Below are 17527 nucleotides of genomic sequence, written 5' to 3' on the forward strand. Positions count from 1 at the left end.
AGTAGAAATTACACTTAAAGAAGTAGTATTCCTGCCTGACCAGGCGGTGACACAGTGGATAGAGCATTGAACTGGGACGCAGAGGCCCCATGTTTGAAAACCTGAGGTCGCTGGCTTGAGCATGGGCTCATCTGGCTTGAGCACGGGCTCATCCGGCTTGAGCACAGGCTCACCCAGCTTGTGTCCAAAGGTCACTGGCTTGAAGCCCAAGGTCGCTGGGTTGAGCAAGGGGTCACTTGCTCTGCTGTAGCTCCCTGGTCAAGGCACATATGAGAAAGCAATCAATGAACACTTGAGGTGCCACAACAAAGAATTGATGCTTCTCATCTCTCTTCCTTTCTGTCTGTCCCTATCTATCCCTCTCTGTCTCTGTCAAACACACACACACAGGCGCGCGCGCGCGCACACACACACACACACACACACAGAAAGAGAGATAGAGAGAGAGAGAGAAGTAGTATTCTTGCCTTACCAGGCAGTGGTGCAGTGGTGTAATGGATAGTGGCACAGGGCAACGTCAGCCTGGGATGCTGAAGACCCAGGTTTGAAACCTGGAGGTCACCAGCTTGAGTGTGAGGTTGCAGACTTGAGCGTGAGATCACAGACATTAGACATGAGTCCATGCTGCCTGGCTTGAGCAAGTGGTCATTGGTTTGGCTAGAGGTCCCTCATTAAGGAACATATGAGAAACTAGTCAGTGAACAACTAAGATATTGCAACTGTGAATTAATGTTTCTTATCTTTCTTTTTTCCTGTTTGTCTCTCTCTTTGCTTTAAAAACAAAAAAAAGGTATTCCAGTTCCTGGCTGGTTGGCTCAGCATTAGAGTGTCAGCCTGGCATGTAGAAATCCTGGGTTCAATTCCCGGTCAGGGCACACAGGAGAAGTACCCATCTGCTTCTCCACCCCTCCCCCTCTTTTTCCTCTCTTATTTCTCTCTTCCCCTCCCACAGCAAAGGATCCATTGGAGCAGAGATGGCCTAGGCACTGAGGACTGCTTCATGGCCTCTGCTTCAGGCGCTAGAATTGCTCCGGTCACAATGGAGCAATGTTCCAGATGGGCAGAGCATCGCCGCCCCCTGGTGGGCATGCTGGGTGGATCCTGGTTGGGCGCATTTGGGATTCTGTCTGCCTTCCTGCTTCTAACTTAGGAAAAATACAAAAAAAAAAAGGGTATTCCTAAGATTAGCATTCTGGTATTGGAACCATTTCTTGAGAATAGCAGACAGACTAATGCTAATTATAATGACCATTTAAGATTAATAACACTTGATGGTCTCTAAATGATTGAAATTTTACCTAAGCTTGTACCCTGTTTATATGCTAGAGCCCTGTGATCAGGATTGGTGCTTTCAATTAGAACATGTTTACTAATAAGGTATAGGCAATTTTTACTTACATTTTACCAACTCTTTGCTGGGGTTGAGCAGCAGTGGAATCCCAACAAAATCCTTAGGTGTGTTTTATGGAGGAAGTACTTGAATATAGCGCATACTGCATCACTTTTATTTTGTAAAGAATTAAATCATATTTACTTTATTACAATGGACTGGAAGAGAGCTTCTTTGAAATAGCAAAAGTCGGAATGCTGTTTTCTGCCCAACTAATCATTCATTGGTAACAGTATTAGTGTGTATATCATAAAAACTGTAATTAGTTCTTCAGTCTTATGAAATATCAGTTGTTTACACTAGATTTGTTTTTTTATCTATGAAATTGACTATAGCACATAATCTTTCTATTGAGGAAAATTATGGGGTTTTTTTGGTTGAATTGCTTTTTTTCATGAAAATATTGCTACCTGCCTGTTTTTTTTTTTTTAAACTAGCTCCATTGAGAAATGCTCTAGTGCTAGAAGTTTAATTTAATTGGTTTTATTACTGTAAAATTTACGTGGTAAGGTTACTAGCTGTACCTTACCCAACCCAATTAAAAAGAAAGTATTACTAATGACTCTACTTAGTGTTTTACTACTTGAGCATACTCCTGAAGTGTGTGTGAGGAGAGGTATGCAAATTATTGTAAGCATCTCATGCTGACTGTGATTCTAGTGATTACACAAAAACACATACTACCTCTGTAGTGTGGCCCTTACTACTCGAGCAAGCCATCTGTGATGTGTCTGTACTGGGGGAAGAACACTGAGATAAACTGTATCTGTCTCCGTTAGAGAATCTTGCTAAGGGATTTTATTAGTGATTGAATGACTACATGTTTCAACCTGTAGTTTGTATCTTGCATTTTAACCCCATTGTAAGATGTAACCACAGATGAAATGATAAAAAGGTTTAGGAAAACTAAGATCAGGTATTACAATTTGGTATTATTAGTGCATCTAGTGAAATTTTTAAAGAAAGACCAAATAGCTAAAAAAGAGCACTATCTATATACTATTATGGAACTAATCTATATACTATTTTTTATTTAAAATTTTCATTTAATGTTTTAAATTAAGTTTTTATGTATAGTTGATTGCCTTTATAGAAAACAGACTTACTATTATATATTTTTTTACATAAGTTTTGGGGTTTAAACTAACAGATTGAAGTTTCACATGTTTTTTTCAATGAAAAGTACTAACTTCTCATTTATTTGAAGGTTAATACATTAATTTCATTTTTAAAATGTTCCAGACTGTTGTTGTTTTTTTTTGTATTTTTCTGAAGCTGGAAACAGGGAGAGACAGACAGACTCCCGCATGCGCCCGGCCGGGATCCACCCGGCACGCCCACCAGGGGGCGATGCTCTGCCCCTCCGGGGCTTCGCTCTGCCGCGACCAGAGCCACTCTAGCGCCTGGGGCAGAGGCCAAGGAGCCATCCCCAGCGCCCGGGCCATCTTTGCTCCAATGGAGCCTCAGCTGTGGGAGGAGAAGAGAGAGACAGAGAGGAAGGAGGGGGGGTGGGTGGAGAAGCAAATGAGCGCTTCTCCTATGTGCCCTGGCCGGAAATCGAACCCGAGTCCCCCGCACGCCAGGCCGACGCTCTACTGCTGAGCCAACCGGCCAGGGCCTCCAGACTGTTTTTAAGTATATCTTTTGCCGAATTGATATATGATATTTTTGGTCAACTGTTGCTCTCTCTCTTGTAGGGGCAAGGAGGTTTGTGACCTTGGATTTTGGCAGACCAATATTGTTGACGGATGTGTTGATTCCCACTTGTGGAGACCTGGCCTCCTTGTCCATTGACATTTGGACATTAGGAGAAGAGGTGGATGGGAGGCGATTGGTAGTGGCAACTGATATTAGCACTCATTCACTAATTCTTCATGACTTGATACCACCTCCTGTGTGCAGATTTATGAAGGTAAAAAACTTTAAGAAAGTGAATTAATTGATAAGCGTTCCATTTTTCTGACAAGTTATGGAAAATATTCTGACATATAATTAAAAAGTATAACTGTCAACTTTTTAAATACATTACTCAGATTTCTGTTGTTGAAGGTGGGTGTGTATGTATATTTAAAATTTTTCATTTTAGATCACTGTCATTGGACGTTACGGAAGTACAAATGCTAGAGCCAAAATCCCATTAGGATTTTACTATGGTCATACCTACATCTTGCCTTGGGAGAGTGAACTGAAGTTAATGCATGACCCTCTAAGGGGAGAAGGAGAATCTGCAAACCAACCAGAAATTGACCAGCATTTAGCAATGATGGTTGCTCTGCAGGAGGATATACAGTGCAGGTTGGTAGCATATTGCAGAATATTTTAATCTTATTGAAACCCTACATTTGTAAAATGTCTTGCATGTATTTGTCAAGTAATGTACTTTCATAAGTAGATGGAAAAGAGCAGAAGGAAGTAGGACACTGGCATGTTACATACAGTAATGTTCAGTGCACTCATATATTGTGATTAAATAATTGCTCTATTTAGTACTTACCAAGTGATTTTTAAAAAATAATATTATTTATTGATTTTACTGGAGGTGGGGAGTGAGAAGTATAAACTTAATAGTTGTTTCACTTTAGTTATTCATTGGTTTCTTGTCGTATATGGCAAACCCAGGGTTTCTAACTAGTGACCTCAGCATTCCAGGTTTATGGTTTATTCACTGCACTACCACAGGCCAGACCCAATATATATGGTTGTGTATAAACATGTTTTGTAAATATAATTTTTAGTATGTATCCATATATGTACATTAAAGAACATTGCAGAAATGATTTTGTTCTTTTTTTTTTTACTAATAGGTATAACTTAGCTTGTCATCGACTGGAAACTCTTTTGCAAAGTATTGATCTTCCTCCTCTCAACAGTGCTAACAATGCACAGTACTTCTTGCGAAAGCCAGACAAGGCAGTCGAAGAAGACAGTAGAGTTTTTTCCTCCTATCAGGATTGTATTCAACTACAGCTTCAACTAAATTTGGCTCATAATGCAGTGCAGAGGCTCAGAGTAGCTCTAGGTGCAAGTAGAAGGATGTTGAATGAAACATCAGATCGAAAAGATTTGATTCAGGCGTCTTCCACGGAGCAGTTACGTACTATCATCAGATATTTATTGGATACTTTGCTCAGCCTTCTTCATTCTTCCAATGGTTTGTATTTGGCTTACATGTTTTAAAGACTGGGAATATATTTGATGTGATATTGTTGAGTATTTTGTTGATAATGTCTTGATGCTTCCTGGGTGTTGTTAATTTTGATATCCTTTCTATGTGAGTATTAAATCTGTTCTTAGGTTAATTCATTTTTGTTTTCTCATGGATTTTTTTGATTATTTTTTTGTAGTTTCTATTATTGATATACAGGGGGTCCTCGGGTTATGACAGTCTAGACATACGACGTTTTGAATTTGCAACACTCCCATAAAAAATTGAGATATGTTTCAGCTTACACCGTTAGCATTATACTTATGGATTGTGTGATCGGACTAGTCTGGTTGCACTTGGCGGAAGAATATACAGTAATGCGGCGTATGAATGAGAGAGTTGGTGTCCCCGAGTATGCTCAACTATGCCATTTTGTACTGTAAGAAGCACAAGTGTTCCATTTGTGTTAGGCTAAGGTGTGTTTTGACTTAAACCAAAATTCAGGTTACGTTGCTGTCGTTAGAACAGAACTGTGTCATAACCCTAGGATCCCCTGTACCGCATCAATATTTTTCAACTGCTGGTCCACGGAACAGTCTGCCAGAAATTTTGTGCCAATCTGAAAAAGTTAACCACCCTGATGTATGAAAATTATAGACGCAATATTCTTAGTCAAATTAGCTTATGCTCTGGTTATTTCTGCTTTAGCAGGCCCCAAAATAATTCTATTTTCACCAGTCCCTAAGTGTTAAAAGGTTGAAAACCACTATACCATGTTACTATGTTACTGGCAAAATAATAAATATTGTCTATATGTGCAACAGCAAAAACTTAATAATTGCTAATCTAATATAGAGCTGTCATTTTCTATCCAGGAGATACTTTTGATTATTGCTAATGTACAACACATAGTCATCTGATACACCCAATTCCACATACAAGAAATACAGTGTGTCCGTAAAGTCATGGTGCACTTTTTTTTTTTTTTGTATTTTTCTGAAGTTGGAAACAGGGAGGCAGTCCGACTCCCGCATGCGCCCGACCGGGATCCACCCAGCATGCCTCCCAGGGGGCGATGCTCTGTTGCAACCAGAGCCATTCTAGTGCATGAGGCAGAGGCCATAGAGCCATCCTCAGCGCCCAGGCCAACTTTGCTCCAATGGAGCCTTGGCTGTGGGAGGGGAAGAGAGAGAGAGAGAGAGAGACAGAGAGGAAAGAGAGGGGGAGGGGTGGAGAAGCAAATGGGCACTTCCCCTATGTGCCCTGGCCGGGAATAGAACCCGGGACTCCTGCATGCCAGGCCAACACTCTACCACTGAGCCAACCAGCCAGGGCCTATGGTGCACTTTTGACTGGTCACAAGAAAGCAACAAAAGACGATAAAAATGTGAAATCTGCACCAAATAAAAGGAAAACTCTCAGGCCTGACCTGTGGTGGCGCAGTGGATAACGTGTCGACCTGGAAATGCTGAGGTCGCCGGTTCGAAACCCTGGGCTTGCCTGGTCAAGGCACATATGGGAGTTGATGCTTCCTGCTCCTCCCCCCTTCTCTCTCTCTCTCTCTCCTTTCTAAAATGAATAAAAAATAAATAAAAAATAAAAAAATAAAAAAGGAAAACTCTCCCTGTTTCATACCTATTCAATGCAGTTCGATGTGGGTTCACGCACAGATTTTTTAGGGTTCCTTAGGTAGCTATCCCGTATAGCCTCTACAGACTCGTCACTGACTGATGGCCTACCAGAACAGGATTTCTCCACCAAACTGCCGGTTTCCTTCAACTGCTTATCCTACCGAGTAATGTTATTCCTATGTGTTGGCACTTCGTTATAAATGCGCCGATATTCACGTTGCACTTTGGTCACGGATTCGAATTTGGCGAGCCACAGAACACACTGAACTTTCCTCTGTACTGTCCACATCTTGACGACTGGCATGGTCATGGGCTGCCCCCTGTATACATGGTGTTATGTCATCATCTGTGCATGCGCACATGCTGCCACATCATCGTACAGAAACTAGGAGGGTTTTCTTTTATTTGGTGCAGATTTCACATTTCTTTTGTCTTTTGTTGCTTTCTTGTGACCAATCAAAAGTGCACCATGACTTTACGGACACACTGTATAATGGATTTAAGTGCTAACTCTTCCTCAAGTATTTATCAATTGAAATTCTACATATGGGAATGAATCAATAAATAGCAAAGTAAGAATAGTTTAATTATGTACTGATTGCTGGTAAAGAAGAAACTATATCTAGGTATGTTGATTTTGATATTACAACACAGAGTTAAAAAGGAAATTTTACTGTTTGCTTTCTTGTGATAGGACACTCTGTTCCTGCAGTTTTGCAGAGTACATTTCATGCCCAGGCCTGTGAAGAACTTTTTAAACACTTGTGCATCAGTGGAACCCCAAAGATACGGTTACATACTGGTCTTCTACTTGTTCAACTCTGTGGTGGTGAAAGATGGTGGGGTCAGTTTCTCTCTAATGTTCTTCAGGAATTATACAATTCAGAGCAGCTTCTCATCTTTCCACAGGATAGGTAGGTCAGACTTTGTTATTAATGATTTATACTTCTCACAATCTGTGTTCAGTTTTTGAAATCTTCGTTTATAGACACTGAGTAGAAAAAAGAAGCATATCTAGTCTTAAGTTTGGGGAATGCCTAGTGACGGTCATATTGAAGAAGATTCTGTGTGATATAATTAGACTGTATCTTGAGTTTCCTAACTGACTGTGGACTTTATAGATCTTTGTATACAAGTATTTCCTGTCAGGTCATGTTATTTTATTTTGTGTATATTTTTGAGGCTGTGGTAAAGTTCTTTCTACAGGATTTCATGTGGATAAAGTTAAATATAACCAATAGCTTGATAAAGCTAATTTTAATATCATACTTCTGGATAGCTTGCTAAGATCCAATTATTACTCTATTAAGTTTCAATGTTAATTATTTTTTTTCAGTGAACAGTTAAATTGATTCATAATGAGTACTTTATTTATATCTTATTTTTAGAGTCTTCATGTTACTTTCTTGCATTGGTCAAAGATCACTTAGTAACAGTGGAGTGCTAGAAAGCTTACTTAATCTATTGGATAATTTATTGTCACCTCTTCAGCCACAGTTACCCATGCATCGGAGGACAGAAGGTAATTTTTAAAGAGCTGTTTTTAGTAGAAACATAAGGTTCCTGTAAATACTGCTTTATAAATTAGCCATTCTGAATTACTTTTTAAAGTATTCATTGCTGCACATTCTGTTACTATTTTTATGATGTAGACATTTTAGGATGACCAGCCTTCATGTAATTGGCTTTCATGTAGTTATTGCTTTTTAAATGTTACCTATTCATTATTTGAATTTTGATTTTGGAATTATTGTTATATGTTTCTTTTATACTATTATAACTAAAATCTAATTTATTTAAGCCCTGGCTGGTTGCTCAGTGGTAGAGCGTTGGCCTGTTGTTTGGAAGTCCCAGGTTCGACTCCTGCCCAGGACATACAGGAGAAGTGCCCACGTGCTTCTCTACTCTTCCTCTCTCCTTCCTGTCTGTCTCTCTCTTCCCCTCCCCCAGCCAAGGCTCCATTGGAGCAAAGTTGGCTCGGGAGCTGAGGATGGCTCCATGGCCTCCGCCTCAGGTGCCCAAATGGCTCTGGTTGCAATGGAGCAATGGCCCAGATAGGCAGAGCATCTCCCCCTAGTGGGCATGCTGGGTGGATCCCTGTTGGACACATGCGGGAGTCTGTCTCTCTGCTTACCTGCTTCTCATTTCAGAAAAAAGAAAAAACAAACCTCATTTAAGTTGAAGGTACCGTTGCTATTGTCATTAATAAATTTTAATTGAGGGAGAAAATTGTTATTGGAATAAAAACCTTAGGACGTATGAATTTAAAACTTTAAAATTTGATTAACACTGTATTGAGAGTTAGATATTTTATATCAGTCACCTGTAAATAAAAGAATAGCATCTTATACCTTGTTTTCTAGTTTATAATTTATCTGTTGGATTCAACCTACGTTTAAGAATCAATTTTTGGGTTTTCTTTTTTGTGACAGAGACAGAGAGAGGGACAGATAGGGGCAGACCAAGACAGGAAGGGAGAGAGGTGAGAAGCATCAATCCTTTGTGTGGCTCCTTAGTTGTTCATTGATTACTTTCTCATATGTTCCTTGACCGGGGGGGGGGGGGGGCGCTACAGCAGACTGAGTGACCCCTTGCTCGCCAGAGACCTTGGGCTCAAGCTGGTGAGCCTTGCTCAAACCTGATGAGCCACGCTCAAGCTGATGACCTCGGGGTTCGAACCTGGGTCCTTCGCGTCCCAGTCCAACGCTCTGTCTGTCCACTGCGCCACTGCCTGTTCAGGCCAAGAATCTATTTGTGTACCATGAAACATTTGTCTTTCATTAGATTCATTGTGTGACTCAATTTATGGTCTTAGGTTCCAATTTTGAGGCTTATCATAAATAAATATTAGTGTTAATAATATGAAATGTTTTGAATTTATAAACTGTTTTATCTCGTAATTATTTTATCAGACTTCTTTAGGACTTTTAGAGTCACCTAATTATTTTCCCCCTCTCATCTCTATAGGAGTACTAGATATTCCCATGATCAGTTGGGTTGTTATGCTGGTGTCCAGGTTGCTGGATTATGTGGCAACTGTTGAAGATGAAGCAGCAGCTGCAAAGAAACCTTTGAATGGTAAAGACAGGGAGAGGTTTCTGACAGGTATCAGAAGTTTATAATAATCTGTTGGTGGGGATTTTGAGACACAGTTGTTCCAGAACTGGCTATTGGCCTGGAGATTCCAGCTGTATGTAATTTATATAAAATATGAATTAACTTTACCAGGAATCCATTGAAGGCTAGAATTTGTCCATTTAACTTTATTATTATTATTATTATTATTATTTTGAGGATAGAATTTAGTTTTGAAGGATGTTATGGATGAATGCTTTGTCTGAACATGACTTTAGTTTGTAGATACAAATCATGTCTTTAACAAGGTTTCCCCCCATACTTATATATATATATAAGTGAAGTTATGGAAAGGAAGTCTGTGAAGAGTTCCCGTAGTTTTGTTATTTTAGTATAATGTAATTTTGTTTAACATTATTAATATAATTCTATTTATTAATTACAAATTACTCTTATATTTATAAAAATTTTGAGAAATTTTGTTGTTGTAATCTTCATAAGCTTGCGACATGGAAAATATTTTTAAATGAAGGGTAATCAAATTGGAAGACATTTTTTCTTTCCCTCCCCTAAGTTAACAAGAAATTTTATAAAGAATATAAATACCCACATTTACTATGCAAATAAAGTTAATAAGAGCCATAAAATTGGGCATTTTATGCATTGTCAAGATCCTAGTATTAAAAAAAGCTCCCTTGAGGGTTTTGTTTCATAAGTTAGTTGTTTATGGTTTACATTATGTCTGGGAAGAAGATAGGGACTCTTTTCATGTACAGGGAATTTGTCTTTATGTATTTGCTTTTTAAATGAATACTGTATACAGTGGTCTGTTAACTCAGTTATAGGATACAGACGTAAGATATAATTAAACATGACCATAGTATGAAGTTGGAATATAACAGTTAGTATTGGAGGTCTTAGTTTTTATTTATATCGTTCAGAGACTATGGAAACATAGTGTTTCCAGTGGAAGACATTTATTTTAGGGTTTGAAGAGTTGTAACAGACTTGACAAATGGATAATAGAAAATCGAAAAAGATGTCTTTAGATTAGTCAAAGGAACAAATAATTGAAGGTGGGTTGAGTGTTGGGTTAAGCCTGAATTGAGCAGAAGAATGACACATAAAGAATAGTTTGGATTCATTCCCCCCAAAATTGGAATAAATAGAGCTGTGCAGCATGGTTTGTGAATTATTGAACCCTATTTTTACAGTCATTAAGTTAACTTATTGAATACCCTTTTTGCGGGGCACCTACACAGAAGCATATGAGTTTAAAATCAGGCAATATTGAGCGGTTTTTTTTTAGAATTGAATGACATTATCAAATTAATATTGGGTAAAAACTAATCATACTTGTGGAGAAAGATGGCTGTTAATCTTAAAGGATTGGGGACAGAACTCTGGTCTTAAAGTCACGTAAGGTCTAGGTTAACATTTCTAGGGTCAAATATTAGCAATTTCTTTACATTGGTTTTCTTAATTTTTTAAAAACTTTTTTCGGCCCTGGCCAGTTGGCTCAGTGGTAGAGCGTCGGCCTGGCGTGCAGGAGTCCCGGGTTTGATTCCCGGCCAGGGCACACAGGAGAAGCACCCATCTGTTTCTCCACCCCTCCCCCTTCTCCTTCCCCTCTGTCTCTCTCTTCCCCTCCCGCAGCCAAGGCTCCACTGGAGCAAAGTTTGCCTGGCGCTGAGGATGGCTCTGTGGCCTCTGCCTTAGGCACTAGAATGGCTCTGATTATGGCAGAGTGACGCCCCAAGATGGGCAGAGCATCGCCCCCTGGTGGGCATGCCGGGTGGATCCCGGTCGGGCGCATGCGGGAGTCTGTCTGACTGCCTCCCTGTTTCTAGCTTCGGAAAAATACAAAAAAACCCCCAAAAACAAAACTTTTTCATGATTAACATTTATAATTTTGTGTTTACTGGTATTAAAAGTAGTATTTTAAAATTATATTTAACAAAATTGTTAATAAAACTGTTTCTTGCCCTGTAGGTAACCAGTGGAGTTTTATTAACAATAATCTGCACACTCAGAACATACATAGGTCTTCCAAAGGCAGCAGTAGCCTTGACAGATTATATTCCCGGAAAATCAGAAAGCAGCTAGTTCATCATAAACAGGTAACTTTCAGTACCATTTTTATTTTAATGTTTGAGAAGTTGCATGGGATAGACTTGCCATCAATATTAGGTATGACATTTAAAGAGCTACATAGAGAAACAATTTAATACTGGGACACAGTTTCCTTTTTTGTAAGACTGCAATAATATGTAGTTAACAGATTTTTGGTGATATCTTTTAAACTGACTACCTCTTCACATCTTTATTACTGCCATTCTAAGTGAGGCCATCATTATCCTTTGTCTGGTAAAAAGGTCTGTCTGCCTTTGTTCTTTCTCAGTCCAATTGATTTTTCATGCTACCCCTAGGGAGTTCTTTTTAAACAAGCTTGGTCATCTCTAAAGTCTTGGTAACTCTCAGTTGACCTTCTGATGAAGGTCAAACTCCATAACATGGCTTGAAGGTATCTATTGTCTACCCTTCTGTGTAGCTTTCAATTTTGCATTTTGGTCTGCCATGTTGAATTTCAGTGTCTGTACCACTTACACCAGTTTTCTCATTCTGGATTTTTGCATGTTCTAAGTTTTCTGTTTTGTTTTGTTTTTCTCCTAACCATGTCTTTTACTCTTTTGCTTGGATAACCTAACTTATTTTTTCAGGTCTTCTTGGTTTTTAAGTTAGGATAGTATTTCATATAATTTGTTCCTCATGTGTCCTATATTTTTCCTTTCATATTCAGTATAATTTTTGTGGGGACTTTTTTATTTTGTCAACATGAGATTTGTACACTTCCCTGTGAATAAATGATTTCTTAAAAAATTATTAGGAATAATGCAGAGTTTGAGATCTTTTATGCTGGACCTCTTTTACTCAAAATGATATATTAGAAAATTTTTTTAAGAGAGAGGAAGGGGGAGAGAGAGAGTGAGAAGCATTCTGTTGTTCTACTTCATTGTGCATTCACTGGTTGCTTCCCGTGTGTGAACTGACCAGTGATGGAACCCGCAACCTTGGCATTTAGGATGATGCTTTTTAACTGACCAAGCTAACTGGTCAGGGGCAAACTGACATTTTTGAGATTCATCTGTATTATTTAGTGTATCATTACCACTATTCCATTATATGAATCTTCCAAAATCTGCTTTTCCATTTTCCTGTTGATGAACCCTTTAGTTTTTGATTTATTCTTTCTTTTTGAAATATAAACATATCTGCTTCTCCAATGTGCAAATGCACGTGAACACACACTTTTTCTTTCATAGGAGGGAATGCAGGGCTAGGAAAAAGGTTTATAGTTGTGAGGATACAAAACAGTTCATTCTTGTATAATTTATTATTATATTTATTATTTTTGTTATTATTAACCTACATTTTTCCACCCCTGTATATTAGGTTATAATTTTATTGCAGGACATCTGTGAATTCTTTTTTTTTCTTGTTTTCATGATTTTTTAAAAATTAAACATAAAGCCTGACCTGTGGTGGCGCAGTGGATAAAGCGTCGACCTGGAAATGCTGAGGTCCCTGGTTCGAAACCCTGGGCTTGCCTGGGCAAGGCACATATGGGAGTGGATGCTTCCAGCTCCTCCCCCTTCTCTCTCTCTCTCTCTCCTCTCTAAAAATGAATAAATAAAATAACTAAAAAAAAAAAAATTAAACATAAAATTTATTAATGTGCATTTTACTTGCTGGAAGTGAGTTTATGGCTGACCTCAGATTCTTGTGAGCCAGTACTTGATTACAATTACTTTTTAAAATGTCTTTATCTTCCAGCATGTGCTATATCCTTGATACTTAGTATAGAACTTGGTGTGTTGTCAATAAATATTTGTGTTATTGATTTAAGATGAAATAAGATTTTATGTGAGACCTTAGGATATGGCAAGTTTGTGAAAGCCTAGGGCTTTATATAAAACATGACTCAGCACCAACTTAATTTTCATTTCTGAGCTTTTCAAGTATGAGCTAATGATTCAATCTTTTGTGAGAAAAATGATCTGAAACTTTTTCTCTCAACTCTTTTCTTGTTGATACTCAACTATTTTTTTTTTTTTTCTGAAGCTAGAAACGGGGGTGGGGTGGGGGAGACAGTCAGACAGACTCCCGCATGCGCCCGACCGGGATCCACCCGCCACGCCCACCCGGGGGCGATGCTCTGCCCCTCCGGGGCGTCGGGGCATCGCTGTGCCGGGACCAGAGCCACTCTAGCGCCTGGGGCAGAGGCCAAGGAGCCATCCCCAGCTCCTGGGCCATCTTTGCTCCAATGGAGCCTCGGCCGTGGGAGGGGAAGAGAGAGACAGAGAGTAAGGAGAGGGGAAGGGGTGGAAAAGCAAATGGGCGCTTCTCCTGTGTGCCCTGGCCGGGAATTGAACCCGGGACTTCTGCACGCCAGGCTGACGCTCTACCACTGAGCCAACCGGCCAGGGCCGATACTCAGCTAATTTTAAGTGGTGCTAATTTGCATCTTTTCAAACCCAGCTAATCACTTATTGTTTATGTGTGTTGTATTTAATTTTGGATATGAAGATGTAAAACAAACATAGAGTATAACCCAGTGGATTTTTCTTAGTAAAATATCACTACTTTATTTTCTTTTGCAGTATGAAGTACATTATTTGGACAGTTGGCAAAAGTTAAAATGGGTTTTGCAGAATAGAATAGTTGATAGTAGTTCGTCAGTGCTACATTTCTGATTATGATGATTGTATTTTGGTTTGTAGGAAGAGTTTCTTCTTTCTAAGAAATGCACACTTAAAGTATTTGGTATCATTTGGTCATCATGTTGCCAACTTATTTTGAAACAGTTTAGAGAAAAATGTCTTTGTACAGTAATTTAAATTATTGATTAAAATTGTGCTTGTATAAAATCAATTTATAATTATAGTTTTTCTTGATAGCTGTAGAACTTTTGGAACAATTTTTAAAAAATACTGATTTGTACTAATTCTCACATTCACACTATATAAATTGATTATTCTGTACATGGCTGGTTTTAAGTTAGGGTACATTTCTTTTTTCATATTTGGAGACAACAGCCAAGTTCATATTTCTTTATAATACGATATTAAAGCTTTTTTTTTTGATGACAAAAATATGTGCCCAGTAATAGAAATTTAGGAAATATTCTCTCATTTGCAATTATGGCTATAACTTTCTAGTGACTTTCCATTTAAGTATTCTGCATATATGGCTATATGGTGAAGTGATTAAATCGTTCAACAGATTTTTAAGATTCATCTGGGCAGAGATATTTATCCTCCTTTTGGTCTTTTATTTGTTGTCACCAACTAGTAGTTGCCTAGGTTTAGAGATGGGGCAGATTGTATCTGAGGGGGAGTGAGTTTGTAACATAAAAGAACAGCATGAGGAAATCTTGTAGCAATAAAACTGTTCAGTATTAACTGTAGTAATAGGTACATCAATCCCATATCTAGGTAATATACAATGAAAACACACACACACACAAGTAAAACTGGAGAAATCTGACACACACACACACGCACACAAGTAAAACTGGAGAAATCTGAATAAGATTGGTGAATTATAATGATGTAATTACCCTGTAGTGATATTGTTTATTAAAGTTGTAAAATGTTATCATTGGAGGAATTCAGTAAAGTGCCCAAGAGATCTCTATTATTTCTTTAAACTGTTACTGTTAGCTTAGTAAACATTTTAATTAATAAGAAACATAAACATTTAAAAAATGTACTACTCTTGAGGGAGATTCCCATAAAGCAAAACTAAAAATATTGTGCAAAAAATGTTTTTGTCCCTACCTGGGTGGATCTGTGAATAAAGCATTCACCCAGGGCACTGATGTTGCCAGTGTAATTCCTGGTCAGGGCACGTACAAGAAGCAATCAATGAGTGCACAAGTAAATGGAACAACTAGATGGAACAGTGAGCTAATGTTTCTCTCCATTTCTCTCTCCCTCTCTCTCTGCCTTCCTTTCTTTCTCTCTGAAATCAATGGAAAAAATTTAAAAATATGCTTCCACCTATATTTAAAAATAATTCTTATCTTGTATTTTTTTTAAAAAGTCTGTTAGTCTCATTAGTGGCTTGCATAAGAAAGTCTTCTAGTTATTTTTCTTCTCCCATGAGGTAAAGAATTGATTAATTTTTCATTAAAAGATAGAAAGATCTTCTAATTGGGACTAAGAAAGGGTGGCTTTTTTTTTTTTAATAAGCAACACAGTTAAAACTAGATCTTTCAAGGAATTCAAATCATCTTTCGGTATCCATGTGGTATTGGTTCCAGGATCCTGCAGATACCAGAATCTGTAGGTGCTCAAGTCCCTTGGGTAGAATGGCTCAATGTCTGCATATCACCTGTGTTCTCCTGTACACTTTAAGTCATCTCTAGATTACCTATAATACCTAATACAATGTAAATGATATGTAAACAGTTATATTGTTTAGGGAATAACAATATGAAAAAATATCTGTGTATGTTCAGTACAGATGCAACCATGGTGGTTGTGCATGCCTACACAGCGCACACCAGCAGCAAGGTGACATCTGAATCTGGGCATGGGGAATGAGCATACAGGAGAGTTTACTGTACTTATTTACTAGTTTTATGTTTGCACTCTATGAGGAGTATAATAATTTACTCTGTTGTTTCTAACATTGTAAGATTAACATTTTTCTTTTTAAGCAACTTAATCTACTAAAAGCAAAGCAGAAGGCTTTGGTGGAGCAGATGGAAAAAGAAAAAATACAGAGTAATAAAGGATCATCATATAAACTTCTGGTGGAGCAAGCAAAGCTAAAACAGGCTACTTCAAAGGTACATTTTTAATTTTCAATGTAATTATATTAGAAAAATCATTTTTCCTTTTATTTTAAATTGAGTAGCTAAGTAACAATAATGATTAGGAAAGTTAAATATATTTTGTTTTCCTTATCAACAGAAAAATCTAAACACTTTTGAGGGAGTGATGGTAGCTTTTAACTCAACAAAATGCATGATAAATGTGGGCTTAAAAGTATTTTTCTATAGATGCTCCTCAACCTACAGTGGGGTTACATTCTGATTAACTGATTGTAAGTTGAAAATATTGTTATGTAGAAAATGCAGTTATTCTTTCTGCCATCTATCATGCTGCCATCATGGTATGCATGAATGTCCTGGCTGATGCTCTCAAGAGCATAAACAATACCAAAAAGAGAGGCAAATACCAGGTTCTTATTAGACCAGGCTCCAAAGTCATCATTGGGTTTCTAACCATGATATGAAGCATGGTTACATTGGTGAATTTGAAATTATTGATGACCACAGAGCTGGGAAAATTGTTGTGGACCTCACAGGCAGATTAAACAAGTGTGGAGTAATCAGCTCCAGATTTTATGTTCAACTCAAAGATTTAGAAAAATGGTGGAACAACCTGCTTCTTTCCCGTCAGTTTGATTTCATTGTACTGACAATATCAGTGGGCATTATGGACCATGAAGAAACAAGATGAAACACAAAAGAGGGAAAATCCTGGGATTCTTTTTCTAGGAAATGTAATACATATATGCAAATAAAATGCGTCAATGGAAAAAAATGCAATCAGTACACTAAACTATGAAACATTATTGCTTAGCCTAGCTTACCTTAAACACGTTTAGAACATAATGTCTAAAAAATGCTGGTAGCACAAGGACACTAGTAACGGTTGTTTATTATGACTGTGCCTGACTCGGAACTATGGCTCACTGCTCCTTCCTAGTATCATGAGAGTGTATGGTACTGCATATCGCTAGCCCAGTGCTTGTTTCTGCATTGTCATAAAGTTGAAAACTCTTTAAGTTGAACCGTTTTGTTAATTGGGGACTGTCTGTAGTATATTTCCTTGAAAGTGGATTGTCTTCCAGTAAATAGAAGATAAAAAGACTCAAGGAAATGTGTAGTTTTCTTAATTTGTATCCTTTCTAAGTAAAAATTAAGTTCAGTTATTTATAGATAAAATTTAAGAATAACTATATTCTAAATTTGTGGGAGTAACATTTAGATTTAGCCACCATATTTGTGCATTGTGTTTTATAAATATGAAATTATAGTTATTCCCTCAGACTTTGAAATAAATTGAGTAATATTTAATACTTAAAGTTATATAGTTTTCTTTGCCCTTCAACTTTTATGAATTATGTTTAGGATATTTTGGTAATATCTATGATGTTAGATTTGGCCTAATTTTCCCTTTTTGTAGACCTTCACTTTTCTGAAATTCGGTT

General features: G+C 37.8%; 1 protein-coding gene and 1 pseudogene across 10 annotated transcripts in view; both read left to right on the forward strand.

Annotated features, from left to right (window-relative positions):
* The window catches only part of BIRC6 (baculoviral IAP repeat containing 6), a 247818-nt gene that overhangs the window by 117263 nt on the left and 113028 nt on the right, over window positions 1-17527 (forward strand). For 7 of the 10 annotated variants that reach the window (XR_010730270.1, XM_066266861.1, XM_066266860.1 and 4 more), the window contains exons 27-34: window positions 3088-3302; window positions 3477-3685; window positions 4195-4541; window positions 6861-7080; window positions 7555-7688; window positions 9134-9271; window positions 11234-11361; window positions 15966-16097. Coding sequence is in view for 9 of the 10 variants with exons in the window: in XM_066266861.1 (XP_066122958.1) it covers window positions 3088-3302; window positions 3477-3685; window positions 4195-4541; window positions 6861-7080; window positions 7555-7688; window positions 9134-9271; window positions 11234-11361; window positions 15966-16097 (1523 nt within the window). In the remaining variant the exon portion in view is untranslated. The remainder of the gene's footprint in view (window positions 1-3087; window positions 3303-3476; window positions 3686-4194; window positions 4542-6860; window positions 7081-7554; window positions 7689-9133; window positions 9272-11233; window positions 11362-15965; window positions 16098-17527) is intronic. The other 3 variants (XM_066266863.1, XM_066266865.1, XM_066266866.1) reach the window with 1 other exon arrangement.
* On the forward strand, window positions 16418-16811 carry LOC136328624 (small ribosomal subunit protein uS8-like; annotated as a pseudogene).

Source organism: Saccopteryx bilineata, chromosome 3 (assembly GCF_036850765.1).
Source record: "Saccopteryx bilineata isolate mSacBil1 chromosome 3, mSacBil1_pri_phased_curated, whole genome shotgun sequence".
Lineage (NCBI taxonomy): Eukaryota > Metazoa > Chordata > Mammalia > Chiroptera > Emballonuridae > Saccopteryx > Saccopteryx bilineata.